The sequence below is a fragment of the Streptopelia decaocto genome (assembly GCF_964273445.1).
Source record: "Streptopelia decaocto genome assembly, chromosome: 13".
Classification (NCBI taxonomy): domain Eukaryota; kingdom Metazoa; phylum Chordata; class Aves; order Columbiformes; family Columbidae; genus Streptopelia; species Streptopelia decaocto.
The window spans coordinates 14,345,711-14,362,293 of record NC_138668.1 but is presented as its reverse complement, the minus strand read 5'-3'; the positions used below and the strand labels follow the sequence as shown (position 1 = coordinate 14,362,293).

The 16,583-nt window shown below is 39.1% G+C and overlaps 2 protein-coding genes across 2 annotated transcripts in view; one reads left to right on the top strand and one right to left on the bottom strand.

Moving 5' to 3' along the window:
* The window catches only part of LOC309445697 (vitellogenin-like), a gene marked incomplete at both ends in the record, with an annotated part of 28,748 nt that extends 12,675 nt beyond the window's left edge, over nt 1-16,073 (top strand). The window contains 7 exons of the mRNA XM_082064701.1: nt 5,701-5,804; nt 7,280-7,445; nt 8,856-9,038; nt 10,482-10,634; nt 11,881-12,025; nt 14,948-15,106; nt 16,018-16,073. Of these exons, the coding sequence (XP_081920827.1) occupies nt 5,701-5,804; nt 7,280-7,445; nt 8,856-9,038; nt 10,482-10,634; nt 11,881-12,025; nt 14,948-15,106; nt 16,018-16,073 (966 nt within the window). The remainder of the gene's footprint in view (nt 1-5,700; nt 5,805-7,279; nt 7,446-8,855; nt 9,039-10,481; nt 10,635-11,880; nt 12,026-14,947; nt 15,107-16,017) is intronic.
* NDE1 (nudE neurodevelopment protein 1) overlaps nt 1-16,583 on the bottom strand; it is a 337,987-nt gene that overhangs the window by 223,669 nt on the left and 97,735 nt on the right. The gene's annotated exons all lie outside the window — the stretch shown is intronic.

The following is a 16,583-nucleotide window of genomic DNA, read 5'->3' as shown; positions in this document are numbered from 1 at the left end:
GGGTCAGTTAGTGTTTGTCACTGCCTTTGAAATGAAGATTGCTATCTTTGTGAAATTCAGAGATGATCAAGAACACCTGCAGAAGGATGAACAGATGATAGTGCTTAATCATTGCTGACCTGAAATAAGCTGAGGGCAATGACCTTGAAAGAGGAGGCACTTTGTATCCCATTATCCTTCAGATGTAGTGGTTCTTGGTAATGATGAAGTTCCTGTATAGAAAAATGTGAAAAAAATACAAATTGAAAATTGAAGGACGCACTTCTTGTCTTAAGTCATTCATGGTCAGGATTTTACTAAAAAACAAGTGTGGTCTAATGGATAAAGCACTGTACTGGACCTTGGTGCCTCTGTGAATTTGACACTGATGAGTTTAGTCAGCTCATTCCTGATCTGTTCCCTGTCCTCTGATGTTGTTGTCGTGTTAGATTGCTCATACTTTGGAGCAAAGTTATTTTTTGTGCGGTGGGGCTGGGATCTCTCCTATAAATGCACAGAGGCACAGGTAATGCTAACAAAAAGCTTCAGACCTAGCCTAGGAGAAGGCACTTCACCTTCCTTTGTGTAGGTTAAGTCCCATGTCAAAGAACAAAAGCTCTGCCTGTCTCCTCCCTGGGGACACACACAGATACTGGGATACAGGCTGGGATACACAGATACAGGCTTTGTGGGGATGGAGAAGAGTGCACTGCTGTGCTCTGCAGGCCAGTGGTGCCGGCTTAGAAATTAATATACTGTGTATATTCACCTTTTTCTTAGCTTTAGCTGTGATTAATGAGCACAGGTAGATGTTTGTGTAGTGTGATATGAGACTTTAGGCAAAAGCACAGGGTGAAGAGGGATCCTGGTCACAACAGCTGAAGCAGGCAACCGCAGTCAGCTGTGATAAATTACAACCCCAGCAGTTACTCTTGGCCTATTAAATGGTGATCACAGTCTGACCTGGTATCGCAGCCTGACAAAGACCTCAGAGGAGGCAGCAGGTGGCCTTTCTGGGTGGTTATATATGGGACAGGTTTCTCTCTCTGAGTTGTAAGCAAGTCTGGCAGCTTTTTTAGCTGCATGCTAGGGAAATCTGGGCTATAGAATGCTAACAGTCATGAACTTAATAATTCTTGCTAAGGTAGAATGAAAGCAGCCTCTTTGGGTACGATAATGCTTAATTCTATGTGGCTTTCATTGTAACAGCAGTGTGTATTGCAGTTTAGGAACAGACTAGAGGGCTATATATTGCTTGGAAAACGTTGAAAAAATAAATTGCTGCTGTAGACCTCAGAAACTTTCTCTAAATCCTGCCTTCTTTTGAACACCCATAATTCAGTGTCTTTGAAAGAATGGTAGATGATTTTTCCCAGTAACAGTGGGATGTCACTTCTGTCTCCAAAGAGGCCCACTGCCTTCATGTGTGGGAAATTTGTTTTGTAAATTAGTAAGATTAGCACAAGTGGCTGCTGTCTGTGCCACTGCCTAAAAAAAGAGGTGAATTATTCATCATATGCCTGTCCCAGCACAGGGTTGGTCTGCTTGTCAGCCATTTTCACTGTTTCAGGGTGTTCCTTCTGTGTAGCAAGACATTTCAAAGGGGATCTTTATTATCCCTCGTTCTGACTGATAAAATGCCCTTTTGGGCCAGGGAAGAAGTTACAGGAATGCCCACAGCGTTGCTTGGGAGACAGCTCCACTGTTATGCATGTATAGCTTGTTTGTCCCCTTATTGTGTGACTCTGAATAAGGCGAGATTATGCATTTCTTTCAGGACACAAAACCAAGAATAAATGGAAGGGAAAATCCCCAACTCCAGGGAAAATAGTGAAGGGATGAGAAAATGGGGGTGGAGACTGTGTTATTTCCAAGGAAGCAAAGTTGTTGTTGAATTTTTTAATGCTATTATGAGACAAGATTGAATTTCAATGTGGATGTAAAGTAGCTAATGGACCATCAAGTGAACAAGCTGCACACTGACGAAGAATGGTCAGAGGGATGGGGAGAGGGGACCCTCGCTTGAGAGAGGCTTGAAGGAACCTGTCACACAGCTGCTGCTGGGACTGCGCTCACGTTTGGTGGCTGGGGATTGATGCTGGATCGGTAGCTCTGCTCAATGTGGCTGTGCAGCGTGGGCAAGAGTATGTCAGATTCAGGCTGCCCAAGCTCTGTATCCCAGCCTCACCCAAAAGAGTTTACCTTTAAGGCACAGTCTCACCATTTGTTTTTCTCATAAAGCATTCTAATTGCTAGTTATTACCTAGTTGGGTTGTTAGAATTTGCATGTTTTTAACTTGTGGGTGTAGGGAGTATGACAGAATATTTCCCAGGTAAGAAAGATGATCTGGTGATCAAGATGAGTTAAGGTACTTTTTGAAATTTGACTGTTCTTTTTCCATGCAACTTCACCAGGAACAGAAGTCTTTGCTTTGAATTGGAAAGCCTTAGAAGACAGTGTTTGGAACAGTCTGTTAGGTCTCTTAAACCTGGTCTATGACCAGGCACAATTACATCCTTCCCGAAATTGAGGGTGAAATTAGGTTAACTGGCAAGGTAAGAAACCAGATAAAAAAGAACTGATGAGGATCAGAAGGAAGGAAGGTAAGTAATGCCATGACAGGGAGAGAATAACCATAGCTGTTCCACCAGTAGACTTCAGGGAGAAGAGTATGTCACCTCCATCTGATTTCACACTTGGTCATCAATTCAAGGAGGTCACTTGTTCTTTAACATATGTATAGCTGAAAAAAGAAGTCAGACAGCTGAAAACCAGAAGTTCCATACAGAAGAGACAGCTGTGTAATTCCAAAGGGATGTACTAAATTGACTGGAGAGAAGGCCTCACACTTCCATTGAGAACATAAATTAGTAGGCAAAACCAAAGATGTTCATTGAACACATTTTCAAAGGAACCTCCCTTGTGATTATATGGGCTTATACTTGGCAGCAGATAGAGTGTCAGGCGTTCAAAGGGTGTTCGTGTATATCATAAATGGAAACACTTTCATTGGGAAGCATTTTACTACTTTACCTTCCAATCTAAACTTTACCATGTTTATCATTTCAGAGGATTTTTTTTTTTTAATTAGAGCTACACTAAGTTTGCACATGGAAGGAAAAGCCAGCTCCTGTGTATTAGAAGAACAGCATAAAGGCCAGGTTTCCTAATGGGAATGAGAGCCAAACTTGCATGTAGTTTGTTATTACAATACTACAAACAGAGGAATCTACAAGGAGGTTCTTGTTTATCTGACATCTCCATTTCAAGACAACCTACCTTAAAAAATAACAACAGCCCACCTGACCAGACACTTCATTCTGCAGCTTTATTTTTAGGAAGTAAAAATAGCTGTTTCTCTGCAAAATTTTGCACCGAGTTATTAGGTGGGAGCTTGTCTAGTCAGCAGGTGTGAAGTAGAATGAAGTCAGACGTACAGTTTAAAATTATTTCACCTGAAAATCTATCTGTCTGGAAGTTTTCTCTTGAGCTGTGCTGTGGCCCCAGCTGAGGAGGCACCTGAGCTCCGCAGCAGCTGCACACACACCTGTGGGGCTCCTCCGCTCCCTGCTCGTGCTGCCCGTAGTGGATTTGCATGTGTAAAATGCACATAAAGCCTGTGTTTTACAAATGCTTTTGGAGAACTTTATTAAATACAGTTCTCTGAATATTTTATAGACCATGAAATGTAATGTGTTTCACTAGCTCCATAGCATTTGGGGTTTGGTAATATCTTTTAAAAATAGACTTTAAAGGTAATGATGGGATGAGATTGGATGGGATGGAATATGTATGTATCTAACTCAGTTTTAGCTATGGAATTAAAAGCTATTGGAATTAATATCAAGGCACACCTTCATGTAGGAGAATAAATTTCAATGTGATGAAATTAATACACTGTTGCTAAAAAGAAGTCCCAAAAGAACAAAAATGCAAATAATGTTTGTATTGGATCTGACAAATTATTCCCTCAGCTTATCAAACAACACAATAAGAAATTATTCTGTCTTACTGAAAGGCAGCTTCTTTTTCCTGAAAATGCTTAGGCAGTCTTAAATTAAAATAGAACACTGGCACAGGGTTTTTCATTGCTTTTGGAAGCAGCTCCTGGAAGAAAGGTCGGGATGTCAAGGTAGGTCTCTCCCCAGACCTTTGGAAATGTGGCTTAGTGGAATTGACTCTGTTTGTATCATTTTTACATGAAGAAAAATGTTTTCTTTGGAACCAGAGCAGGAGTCCTATGTCTAAGCCTTTCACATCTCAAGTGAATGAAGAACTGAAGTGAATCTGTGTAACATGGACTGTGATTAGAGCTTGTACGTTATAAAGTTAGGTTGAAATGAACATGCAAGATACTGTATTTAACATTCTGGTAATTTTTTCAAGTAATAAGACCTGTCTCCCTTCTTGAACTTTGGGTCAGTCTCAGAGGAACACAGTCACGTGCTATTTAGTATTTAAAATGCTGTTTTCCAAAAAGCTTCTACTGAGGCCAAAATAACACAAATAGTGTCTGTGCAAATAAAAATAATCTGAAATAAGGAGAAAAGGTCATCCTTCCTCAGACAGTGCTAGACTGGGTAGCTAATACAAAGCCTGGTTTGGGTCAGGATGACACTGCAAGGTTTGTACTCCATTAAAAATAGAAAGGCTTCTGTTGTCTTCATAATGTATTCAGTTCAACATTTGACTAATTTCATTTCCAGCATCACATTTTAGAAAATAAAAATTATTGCTGGTGATGGTAATACACATCCAAAACACCTCAAGAGAGCAGTTTCTGAAAAGTATTTGTTTCAGCTAATAGGAAACTCATACTGCCATGTAAGTTAAGTGAGGAGTGGGAGTGGTAGCTGCTTAAGAGAAAAGTGTGGGTCAGCTCTGAGTTGCTCTTAATTGCTTTTAGCCATGCACATGCAAATAAATGATTGAACAGAACTATTCTTCTTCAACTGTACAGCTAGGTTGAAATACTTTTTTTTAAATGAAGTGACCCTGAAGCAGGTTTTTCAGTTTTGCCTACAAAAGCAAGGAGCAGCTTGTGAATCAAGGGCTAGAATTTATTTATACTAAAAAGTGCATTTGATAATGTGCTGTAGGTAAAATAGCTGCCGTATGCTGTAGCAAATTGGCTTAGCCAGGGAGAACAGCTCCTCTGCCACCACGCTTCTAACTGATCCGCGCTGCCTGCAGAGGCAAGAGCAGTTACCCCAGTAAGAGCACCAGAGGTACTCGAGCAACAATTTTAAGTGTTGTCCAAACATCAGTTAAATGATCTTTCTCATAAACCTGAGACTAATGTAAAGTTAGCTCGACTATGTTTCATTTTGTGTTAAGGCTATGTCAGCAGTTCTGGTCATAAATCAGGACCTTGCTGTGCATACTCAGAGAAGATTATGGCCTTCTCTTCTGGATTGTAACCGCAGTGCTGCCTTTTGGTTGATTATTCATTTGCATGCTAGTGGTGTGCATAGTGGTCGCTGAGCACTGTGGCTTGAGGGGACTGGCTGACATCCTAAGTGAAGGCCCTTCTCCTTTTGTGTTTGTCAGCCTGAAGAGAAAAGCAAGGGAGGGAAGGAAGAAGGGAAGGAGGTTTTACTCTCAGGTTACATTGTAATTCAATGGCAATGCTGGTGTAAGCCAAAGTCTCTTGTGCTCTGTTCTCTAAGGCTGGTTTCTGTACAGCTGTAATATTACGTTTGTGTTGTGCTCTCTTACAGACTGCAGACCTTTTCATGACTCTTGTGTTTGAGCTTCGACATCTTTCTCTTGAAGCCTTAAAAGCATTATGGCAAAGATCTTCATTTAAATGCAGAGACAACTGGTAAGGCCCCTTGAGTAATAGCATTAAAAATATATATAGAGAGAGGAAATAAATGTTGTGTAAATATTTAAAATAGATTCATGTTTTAAATCCATGCCCAAATGTTGGATTTAAATTTGAAGCACTTTAAAGGAAGAATGTGTATTGTGGATCTTGTTTATGTGACAGAAGGCTGACGTTCTCTCCTTACTGAACATTGTGTACAAAACAGACTTTCCTGTCCCGTGCCTGTTCCCACAGACTGACTTCCTGCTTCAGGAACAATGTGAACAGGAAACTCAGGTCATGGCTTAGATGGAAAGCAATGCTGCTGGTTTTAAGCATCTGCTGCCATTTGTTATGGAAAACCTTACTGGCATCTGTACCTTCATGCCCCTGGTAGGATGGGGGAGAGGAGATAAATGTTGGGCTGGGAGTACAGACGTGGTGGAGCCACATCTTTCAGCAGCAGCCTGATCTCAGGAGGGTTTATACCGATCACTGAACTGCAGCTTTAAAGACCAAGGCCCCCACTCCTCTGGAGTCAGGAATAGTTCTGATCCAATGGTTTGAGACTTTCAGAAATACTAATCCACTATTACTAAAATGAATGAGATTTTTTTTCTCCCTCCAAAATCAATATTCAATATAATTTAAGGCCATTCTTTAATGTTTGTAACAATATCTTAAACTTTACTTCATGCAAAAGGGGCAAATTTTGTTTTGGCTTATGTTTGTTCTCATCTTTTGACAAATATTCATCGTAATATTCTTAAATATTAGAAAGTAATCTAAACTACACTGCGTCTTTCTATATTAATTTTAGAGTAATTTTACTCAGGACAAGGTTATTAACTTTAGGAACCAAAAAACATCCCATGCAGGCTACTCTCTTACTCTGGTGCAAGTGCTTTAACCCAGTTTAATTTAACTGCTGCCTAGTCAATGCTAAAGTGTCTGTCCACCAGTATAGGATGTAGGTACAAAATATTTACAGAGGGACTCTTAAGAGCTGAAATGTGTATTTTCTATCAAGCTAGTGTTACCTTTCCACTTAGATGAAGTCTGAAAAAGCGCAGGAAGTATTATAAAAGCTAGTCAATTAAGTTTTAATATTTTCATATGTTGTTGGTGAAATGAAAGAGAAAACCCACCTTAATAAAAAAGTCAGTGTTTTAAGGTACCTCAGTCCTTAGAAGTCAAACTTGGGATCTATTTTGGCCTCATTTTCAGAGAAACCAACTGAATATTTTCTTAAAAGCCTGGTCACATACAGTTCTTTTTAACACCAATACCCTTTATCACATCGTGGCTGAGGCGTATTTCCCTAAGGTCACTAAACCAAAGGATAATATTGATTTCTATGAAATCTGGCATTTGCTAAGCCAGTGGACTTTTATTTACTTTGAAAGAAGCCCAACCTTAATGCGTTTGTTATTTGATTCTTGAATATTCTGGTAATTTTAGATTTGCTGTACTTTTTTCTTGTGTTACAGGGAGCCACTAATAGATGCTCTCCCATCTTGTGCTACAGAGGCATGTGTTGTCCTAATGAAAGAAATTATAGCTTCTGGACAAGTCGAGGAAGACAAAGTGGAATATTTCTTCTGGTCATTTTCATTCATTCCTAAACCCACCTTGGGCATGATTGAATCTCTTGCCGTGAGTGGATGTTGTTTTTTCTTTTTTTTTAGTTTATCATCAGTCTAGCTGGCTCATCGTTTTTGTATTTTACAGTAAGAGTCTTTTTCACAGATTTATACAAAACTATGTCTGTCCAGGTAATTCTGGTGGTGAACTACTGGCTATTTTACTCTTGATCCAAAAAGAGGATGCAGTCATGTTTGGTCTGTGGAGCTTGATTTGCATTTATAGCCTAGAGACTTTTAAAAAAACAAAGTGTGAACTACCCTGTGGATGCCAGAGACTGTCTTGGGCTAATTAGCTTTGAGGTTCAAGGTAAGGTCAGTGTGAGGAGAATGATGCTGTTGCAGCTTCTCCCTACTTTGGATAGAGAGCTTTTTGTCCAGTTTGGTCTGTTACAAGCTTTGTATTTAGTACCTGGAGACATTTCAGTCCTTTGTGTGTGCAGCTTTTCACATTTTTCCTTAACTAAGTTAATTGTATGCGGCATAATATTGGCTTCATTTTGTAGTCTATTTTTCCTTTAAAGATCTGTTTCTCTGCTGGGTTTGTTCAGTGTCATCTGTCATGCTCATAGAGTCTGAAGTTAGACCTGTTGTGTTGTTTTGTGAATCTGCAGTGTTCCAGGCAGTAGAAACATAGATAGTCTTGTATTGTAAATAAGCCAATAAGAATATTTTATTAAATTAAGTAAAATGTTATGCATGCTTGGCTTGTGTGCTGGTGTACCACTGGCCATCCATGGAGAATCTTGCAGAGTATATCCAGCCTGCTGTGATACATACAGGTTCCAACCAGGATTACAAAACCAGCTCTCAGTTTCAGCAGGCTTTCCACACCATCTGCATGAAATTATTCATCTTGAGTTCATTTGGGCTTCGCAAACATCAGTTGAAGTGGTGGGACTTTCAACAGTAACAGGCTTGCTTCAGAGAATACAGAAACTTGGGATTTGCAGGTTTATGGGACAGAAAAACTGATTTTCAATCTAAATATGGGTAAACTGCCCCTGATTGACTGAGCTGTCAGTTCTTAGTGATAAACAGTGAGGTAGGACTTAAAGAAACTTCGTACTGGTGAGGGCTTTACTATTTTGAGTGTCCTGGAAAATAGTTTAGATTTGTTTTCACACTCCTTCGTAAGCATGCAGGGCATGATTTCTGGTGGAAAGAACTGAGGTCTATAACTCCTTGACACTAATGTAGCCCATGTGTTTACATGTGAAGGTGAAAGAATTCTCCACTGTATCTCTACAGGCTTGTCCTTTTTTGTTTGTTTAAATCCTTTAAGGACTGTTTGAAAATATGCATTGTTGAGATTGACTTTTAGCATGTAAATATTTGGATACATTTATTTTCTACGGCATGTTACAGTAACCGTAAGAATGACTTTTCTGAAACACCCTGTTCTTTTTGTGCTTGTTTACAGACTTTGCTGAAGTCACCAGGAACAAGCCAGAGCTGCTTCTTAGGTGTAACCGCTCTCTTACATAGGTTTTGTTCAGCTCACGACTCCTGTGATGGTTTCCCGGCTGTGCAGAGTGTGATGAGGACTCTTGGGAAATTTCTGGGAGGAAACTGTAGTGTGCAAGATTCAGAACAACTCCGCGAGGTATCAGTTATATAGAAACATACGATACAGTGCTTACTCCCCCTGCACTGGGATGGGTGAGAGAATTGAAAGGTCAAAACCAAGAAAACTCATTGTTTGAGATAAAGACAGTTTAGTAAGTGAAGGAAAAAAAAAACAATCAACCACAAACCCCCAAACCCACCAAAAGAAACCCCAAAAGTGATGCAAAAGCCATCACTCACCACCAGTAGAATGATGCCCAGCTAGTTCCTGAGCAGTGGATACCTTAGAACAACCCCTACTCCCTCCACACACACCTGTATTGCTGAGAATGATGCCATATGGTTTGGAATATTTCTTTGGTAAATTCAGGTCAGCAGTTGTGGCTGTGTCCCCTCAGCCTCTTACCCACACCCAGGGTCCTTGCAGGGCAGACAGAGCACGAAACAGAGAAAGCCTTGACGCTGTGCAAGCACTGCTCAGCCATAGCTGAAACTTTGATGTATTATCAACAGTGTTTTTCTCCCAGATCTAAAACACAGCACCATACAGGCTACTATGAGTAAAATTAACTCCATCCCAGCCAAAATCAGTACACCAACCTGGCTTTCGTGAAGACTTTGCTTTTTTTAACTCTTTTTGTCTTCCAACAAATGTGATTAAAATTAGGCAAGAGATTAGTAAATCAGAACAGGGAACTGATGAAGAGGAGCACCATGAGAAAGACTGCCTAAGTCTCATTAGTTTCTTGAAAACAGTTCTGTAAATTATCACTGAAACACAGTTCTCTGATGAATGCAGAGCAGCCTCTTGAAACTCAGCAGCATGAAGCCATGAACAGAGGTGTGGGAGAGGTATCTTTGACCATGACAAATTTAGTGAATATGCAAAGCAGAATAAGAGACACCTCCCACCTGATGTCTCAAACTAACAGTGAAGGGGAGGCTTTGACCCAAACAGTCGTGGAAGGTTTTTGAACATTTAAAGTGTGCTGGCTTCAATGTAGTAGTTCCTAGGGGACTGTTCAGTAAAAGGAAAGTCAGGCACCATATTGCACTGAAGAGCCTGGGCTCTGAACTTCAATACAGAGCTTGTTGTTAAGAGTTCAGTGATTGCCAGCAGTAACTTCTTTCTGGGTTCTGAAGCTGCACAGGTTTCCTGTATGTTTAGTGAAGAAAAGAGGTAACATTATGGCAGCTGTTGACAAATTATTATTTTGAGTTATTTATTGTGTCCAGAACTCTGTGTTGAATCGGACGTTGAAGTGTCTGTGATCAAAATGGACAAAATATCAAAGTACTTGAAAAACTTGTACTGTACTTCAAATCCATGACTTCTTCTTTTCTATTGCAATGCAGTTTTTTTAATCAGTGATCATTTTAAACAAAGAATTTTGCACAGAAAATGTTAATGCATTAAAATGTCATGTACAGCTGACAACATGAGAAGAACTTTTTATTCTGCCTTGCTTTGTATTTACAGATGCAACTGGTGTTAAAAGCCATTGGAAATGCGGGACTGGCAGCAGCTTCGCTAACTCCTGTTCTGAGCTTGTGTGCTTCCCTGCAAAATAATCCGATTGAAATCCGTCTAGCTGCTATCCAGGCCTTCAGGCGCATTCCCTGTTCTGTCAGGGTAAGTGATTTATTGCCAGCAAGTGACTGATGGCTTCCTGGCGCTGTCCCAGAGTCTTGGCTTTCTGGAATAGTTACAGAACACGCAAGCATAAGGAACAATTGTAAATGTGTTGTCCAGCAGAGCTGCTCTGCTGTTGGAGAGGTTGGTAGGACCACGCTGATGAACAGATCTGTCATATGCTTTGCTATAGCTGAGGTAACACATCCAGCGACTGAGGTAATGTTTATTATTTCTTTAAAAGTTACTTCAGCTGGGTAGCTTATGTCTGTGTGGGTTATGGCTACAAACCCACAATACTGGATTTTTCCTATAGTCTGTTCCACTGTTCCATTATCTGAATTGCTAAGTGTTGTATGAGAAGCTTTTTGTGATGGGCAATACAGTGTCATAGTTAGAATATTTTGTTAATGACTTAGTAGAAGAAGACACAAAACTTGTTTATCTCAAATAACTTGATCCTAAAAAAAATGGCAAACCCAGGAGTCCTGGCACGGGCAAAGCTGGCAGTCCTGCTCCAGGGAACAAGAGGTTCCACATGGACTTGCACTCAGAGAAACATTTTCCATGGGTTTTTAAAAATCACAGCATGGATTGGCGTAATCTGCTTGTTTTGTAGTTACGAAGCTTGATGGTGCTCCTTAGACCCGTGAATTTATACAGTCTATAGGTTGTCATTTGTTGATACCTGGGAAATATTGAACAGAATAAATTTGTTAAAGTCCTACCCTTAAACTGAGAGCAGAGGTAGTGATCCTAGCCTGTTAACAAAGACGCAGCCATTGTCATCTGTATTAGCTGTGCCACATTTGTGAAATATAGTAGAACAACTCTCCCCTGTGGTAGAAAAAAACCATTAACAGTATTGCTAGCAAGTAAGGCTCTGTGTTGCAGACAGTCCTGTATAAATTAGTTGGTACAGGATTCAGGTCATAATGACCATTTTTTCTGGAAACTTGTGAATAAGGTAGTATAGTGAATATGTACATGCATTTTATTATAGTGTAGATGAGGTTCTTAGGGACATGATTTAATGTCAATGTTAGGTTAATGGTTGGACTAGATGATCTTCAGGGTCTCTTCCAACCAAAATGCTTCTGTGAGTCTGTGACTTTGTAGGTATAAAGCAAGAGCTATCTCTTTCAGAAAGAAAAACCCAACTGTACCTGAAAGTGCATACATGAGGTGTTTTAGGGGAGTAAATCACAATTGTCCTTTTCTTTTTGATTCTCTTTTTATCTCTTAGAATGCTATATTAGTTCAGCTGTATCAAACAACCAGTGAAGATGTGGAAATAAGGATTGCTGCTTATTACATAGCAATGAAATGTCCACATGAAGAATTATTTAAACAAGTACAAAAGACTTTGCTGAAAGAAACTTCCAGTCAAGGTCAGCCAAGCAGCTACTGAAGTCCTACACCTTCCTAAATGATACTTCAATATAGCATTTTCGTTACAGGTGTAATGGTAACAATCTATCTAAATTTGTATTTAACCTTAATAGTTTGTAGTTTATTTTTAAAAGATTGTTTGTGTCATTGTGACATTTTGTATTGGATTTGTGATACTGTTATTTTAGCAATGGTCAGGAAACGGTGACTCTTCCCAGAATTAGTTCCCTCTATTGGCAACATTTCATTATTTGAATGCTCTTGAGAAAGAGGTGCTTGGAACACCTTTATTTAGTGCCTTAGAAATACAGATGGATAACTGCGAATTACATTTTGTTAAGTTGAGAAAGAAGCAAGTGAAAGAAAATTGCAAGCTGTAGGTATAAACTATTTCTTGATTACCTTTTTAATGCTCCTAAATTCCATGTTTACTATTCATTTACTTGATGTGATACAAATATTTATTATAAGGACTTGCTACCGTGGTCTTTCTTTGGTATTGTCCTCTTTTGCAGTTATGTTACATGGGTTTTGATATGGTTTTAATATTGATCAGAGTGTTGTAAAGATAGTGGCAGATGGAAACTAAGCAGATCAGAAGACTGCAAAGAACAGCCTGATGATTTTCATTTAGATGATTTAAAATGCCTGGGAACGTTAAGACTGCCTGCAGTTAGCATCAAGGCATAGCGGGAGGTGCTTCATCTCTGCCAGAGCCGATTCTTTGGGTCAACTGAAAGTCCTCTAAGGATCACAGTTTGAGAGATGTGGATAAAATGACATCAAGAAACCATTTATAACACACAGAAAAAGGAAAATTTGGGAACTGGGACATGTGGTATTAGGAATGCCGTGAAAAGGACTTTGTGAAGGGTGTTTATCATATATCCAAATGTGTAATGGCTGGCCAACAGTGTAGCAGTCATTTGGGAAAATGGTTAGCATAAGTGTAGTGTTTTAATTACTGGTAGTTTGTTCTGATTTATGCTTCCTACTTCTGTGGTCCCGTGATCAACTATTGTCTGATCTGACCCAGATTACTGACATGAGACTGAATTGAGAACTGATGCCACATAGAGAATCTTTTATACGATGTTTAAAAATAGTCATTTTGTTTAAGTAACTTATCTGAAGGAGAAGCTTTTTGGCCTCGTATGAAATGAAACTGTAGGTTCTATAAAAGTACAGAATCCTATCAGCTCTTTATTACCAAAGCACACAGATGTTTAAGCTGATCCCATATTTTGGGTGAAGGAGGCATTTGTCTAAATGGTTTCACCACATTCAACACAGAATAGCTCTAGACTAATCCTTTGCTTTTAAATCTGTCATGAAGGGGCCAACATGAAAGGGGTGTCGGTGGGGCTGCTGGAGGCAGATGAAAGCGGCTCTGTCTGCACGCTGGGGTGTCTGGATCCTGGCCAGCTCCCAACTCGAAGCCGTGTATCCATTTGATCAGGATGTTATGTCCGGACTAGCAAACCCTGCAGCGATTCTGAGTTTGGGCTCAGCGTTGTGTTCACTTGCTGATGTGGCTTGTGGTTTGGACGGGACTCGTTCCCTCTTTAGGATTCAGACAGAGAGAAGTTGTGTCAGCCTGCAAAATACTGTCAAGGTGTATCTTCCCCGTGGCTCCGTGAGGAAAAAATAAATTGTCTGATTTATGAAGGAGCCCTACAACATCCAAAATGTTTTATGTTTTAAACAATTTAATGCCATACTCATTAATTTTGTTTATTTCCTTCATTTGGTTCATGTAACACCTAAGTATAATAATTAATTAATAGGCTTTAGAGTAACAAGTGCTTTTGAAGGCATAGAGCACATGTTAGTTTTTAGTTGCCACATTCAGAAAAAGCAATTTGAAAAAATGTTGTATTGTGAAAAATGCAGTTGTATCAGTATTCAGTGTCTGTGCATTGACCTAGCACTGAGTCTAGTATCTTTTATCTTCAGGAGAAAAAAAGCCTCTATTTAAGAACCATGGAATACATGGCATATGTTTGCCCCCCACACCACAGCTCATACATGGCCAAACCATGGATCAGCACAGTGTCATGAATGGTGGTTTTTTGTTGGTTTGGTTTGTTTTAAATGCTTTTGGAAATGTTGTACATTGCACAGCATAGAAAGATTCTTTGGATTGGCATTATTTGTTTCCTTGTCTATAAAGAAACTTTATTGTCCATTTTGTCTTATAAGTCTACCAATGTTGTTTCCAGTGTTCATGCAGGATATCTGATTAATAGGTGTTCCTAAATTTACATTTGTTTAATGCTTGCCTTTAAAAGGCTTTGCTCCTGCTTATAGTTTTGAATTGTTATTTTAAGATTTTCATGTGCTTGCTGTCTATCCCAGACTTTTTTTTAATGTTTCAGTACACTGGGTCAGTGATTTTACAAGAACAAAGTGAGTGATGCTGCCTAAGTTAAAGTTTAAAACCATCCTTGAAATAATTCTGTTGCATCTGTTCTTTGAAGAAGGAACAGAAACCAATATTATTTGGGCTGCACAGCCTGCCTCCAACATCTGTATTAGAGTTGTATCTTTTTTTTTTTTCAGCATTCCTTTGAATTTACTATAGTATAGAAGATCCTTTGCAAACAGTAAATATGTAGCTTAACCTTAACTCCTTGCCTGCCTAGGTTAGCTGAGAGGCATTAAATGAAACTAAGAAATGAATGACGCCTCACATACCATATTGGAAAGAATAAGACAGTATTTAAACAAGTTTACTGTGGTAAAGATAGGTGCATCAGACTGATTTTAATGATGCTGAAAATGAATGAATTCTGTTGTGGTAAGGGGAATGATTTAGTATTAATTCTGGTAGAAATAAATAAAAAGGTTCCATGTATCAATTTAAAAAACTGTTTTAATTTTTCTCTAATTTCCAAATGCTTTTCTTTGTTTAATTTAAGTGGGCTCCTTTGTCTGGAGTCATCTCTCTCAGCTCCTGGAGACGGATGATCCACTGAAGGAGCACCTTCGGGATTCTATTCCTGATGAAATCCTTAGCAGAGATTTTGACCGGGAAACGTGGAAATACTCTTCATATTCTGATGTCACATTCCGCTCTGGTATGTGGAGTTTTAGAACTTAATGCTTTGTAGCATATGGATTATTAAAATCTCAAATGGATTTTCTGGTCCTTTACATCTTGCTCCAGAGAATTTTTATGACTTAATAGTACCCAGATATGCAAATATAGGCTTAATTCTGCTATAACCTTAATTGGACTATATCAAATGTAATTCCAGCAAGCCAGATACCATGCAACCTTGCCTTTTGTAAGACAGGAGAATAAGAACCAATTAACTTTTAGATTATTTTTGTGAACTTTAACTTTTGATTCCTTCCTTAGTGAGCGTCCTTTGCAGCAACAAGGGATTAGAATGTATATTTTTCCTTTTGATACATGTGCTTTCTTTGGTATAAGAAAAGATTCAGACTAATTCCTTCCTGTTTTACTATCTGCTCATGATTTGTTTTTACCAAAAATGCTAGCTAATATTCTTCAGAGTAACATTTTGATTTTCTGTCCATCTTTTCCAGTGCAATTGTGTGTGATATATATTGTGAATGCTCTTCTTTCAGTGTTAGTCAGATAATAGGCTTTCAGTAATGTCTATTTAAGTCTTTGCTGTACTAAAAAGTAAATAATTTTACCTGTTGACTTAATGTTTTATTCACCATCTTCTTAACAAGCAGAGTTGCAGTTTCCCAAAGAATGGTGAGACAAAGTGTATGAGAATGACAGACTTCTGATATTTTCTGTTGCAGCTGGTGCAGGTGCAAATATGGAAGCCTCAGTGGTCTTTTCTCCTGCGTCTTTTCTGCCACGATCAGTCATGACAAATTTGACTGTCCACCTTATGGGGCAGGCTATAAACCTTCTAGAGGCAAGTTTATGGATTTTTTTTTTTAATCCCCCTCCTCAATACTTGAGGCATTGCAGTAAAAAGGAGTATTTTCTGTTTTCCCATTACAGTTCCTTTAGCAAGGTTGGCTTTTCACTGCTATGGCAAAGTTGTTTCAGACTGGTGACTCCTTTGTGTAATGGACTTAATCATCATAAAGCCACTGTCACGCTGATAGTACCATGCACTAGCCCAGTGACTTACATTCAGCTCTTTTTGTTGATTCAAATGAAAGATAAAAGTCACTGCTTTCTGAGAGGCTGGTCTAGCTCCTCTTTAGGATAGTGAGATTCCTTCAGTTGACTTACCATAGAAAATTGGCTTAGGCACACCATTCCTTTAACACAGGAGATAGTCATATATACCTAACTAAAGTCACTGTTATAGTCCCATTGAGCATCCAGTGCCTCGGATATTTGAATGGCCTGCCTGCAACCTCATTGTCTTTAATTGTGCCTCTACTGTGCCTCCAAGAGAAAGCAATGTTTGGCATATGGACTCTATTGGAGGTAAAATGTGTGTGTGAAAGAAGGAGTTTAATGTAGGCTTCAGATCTCAAGTTTAAGCTTGCAAGGGAACAAATTTTTTTTTGTGCCAAATACCCTGGGTTTATATGTGTTAGTAATACTGTTTTAGT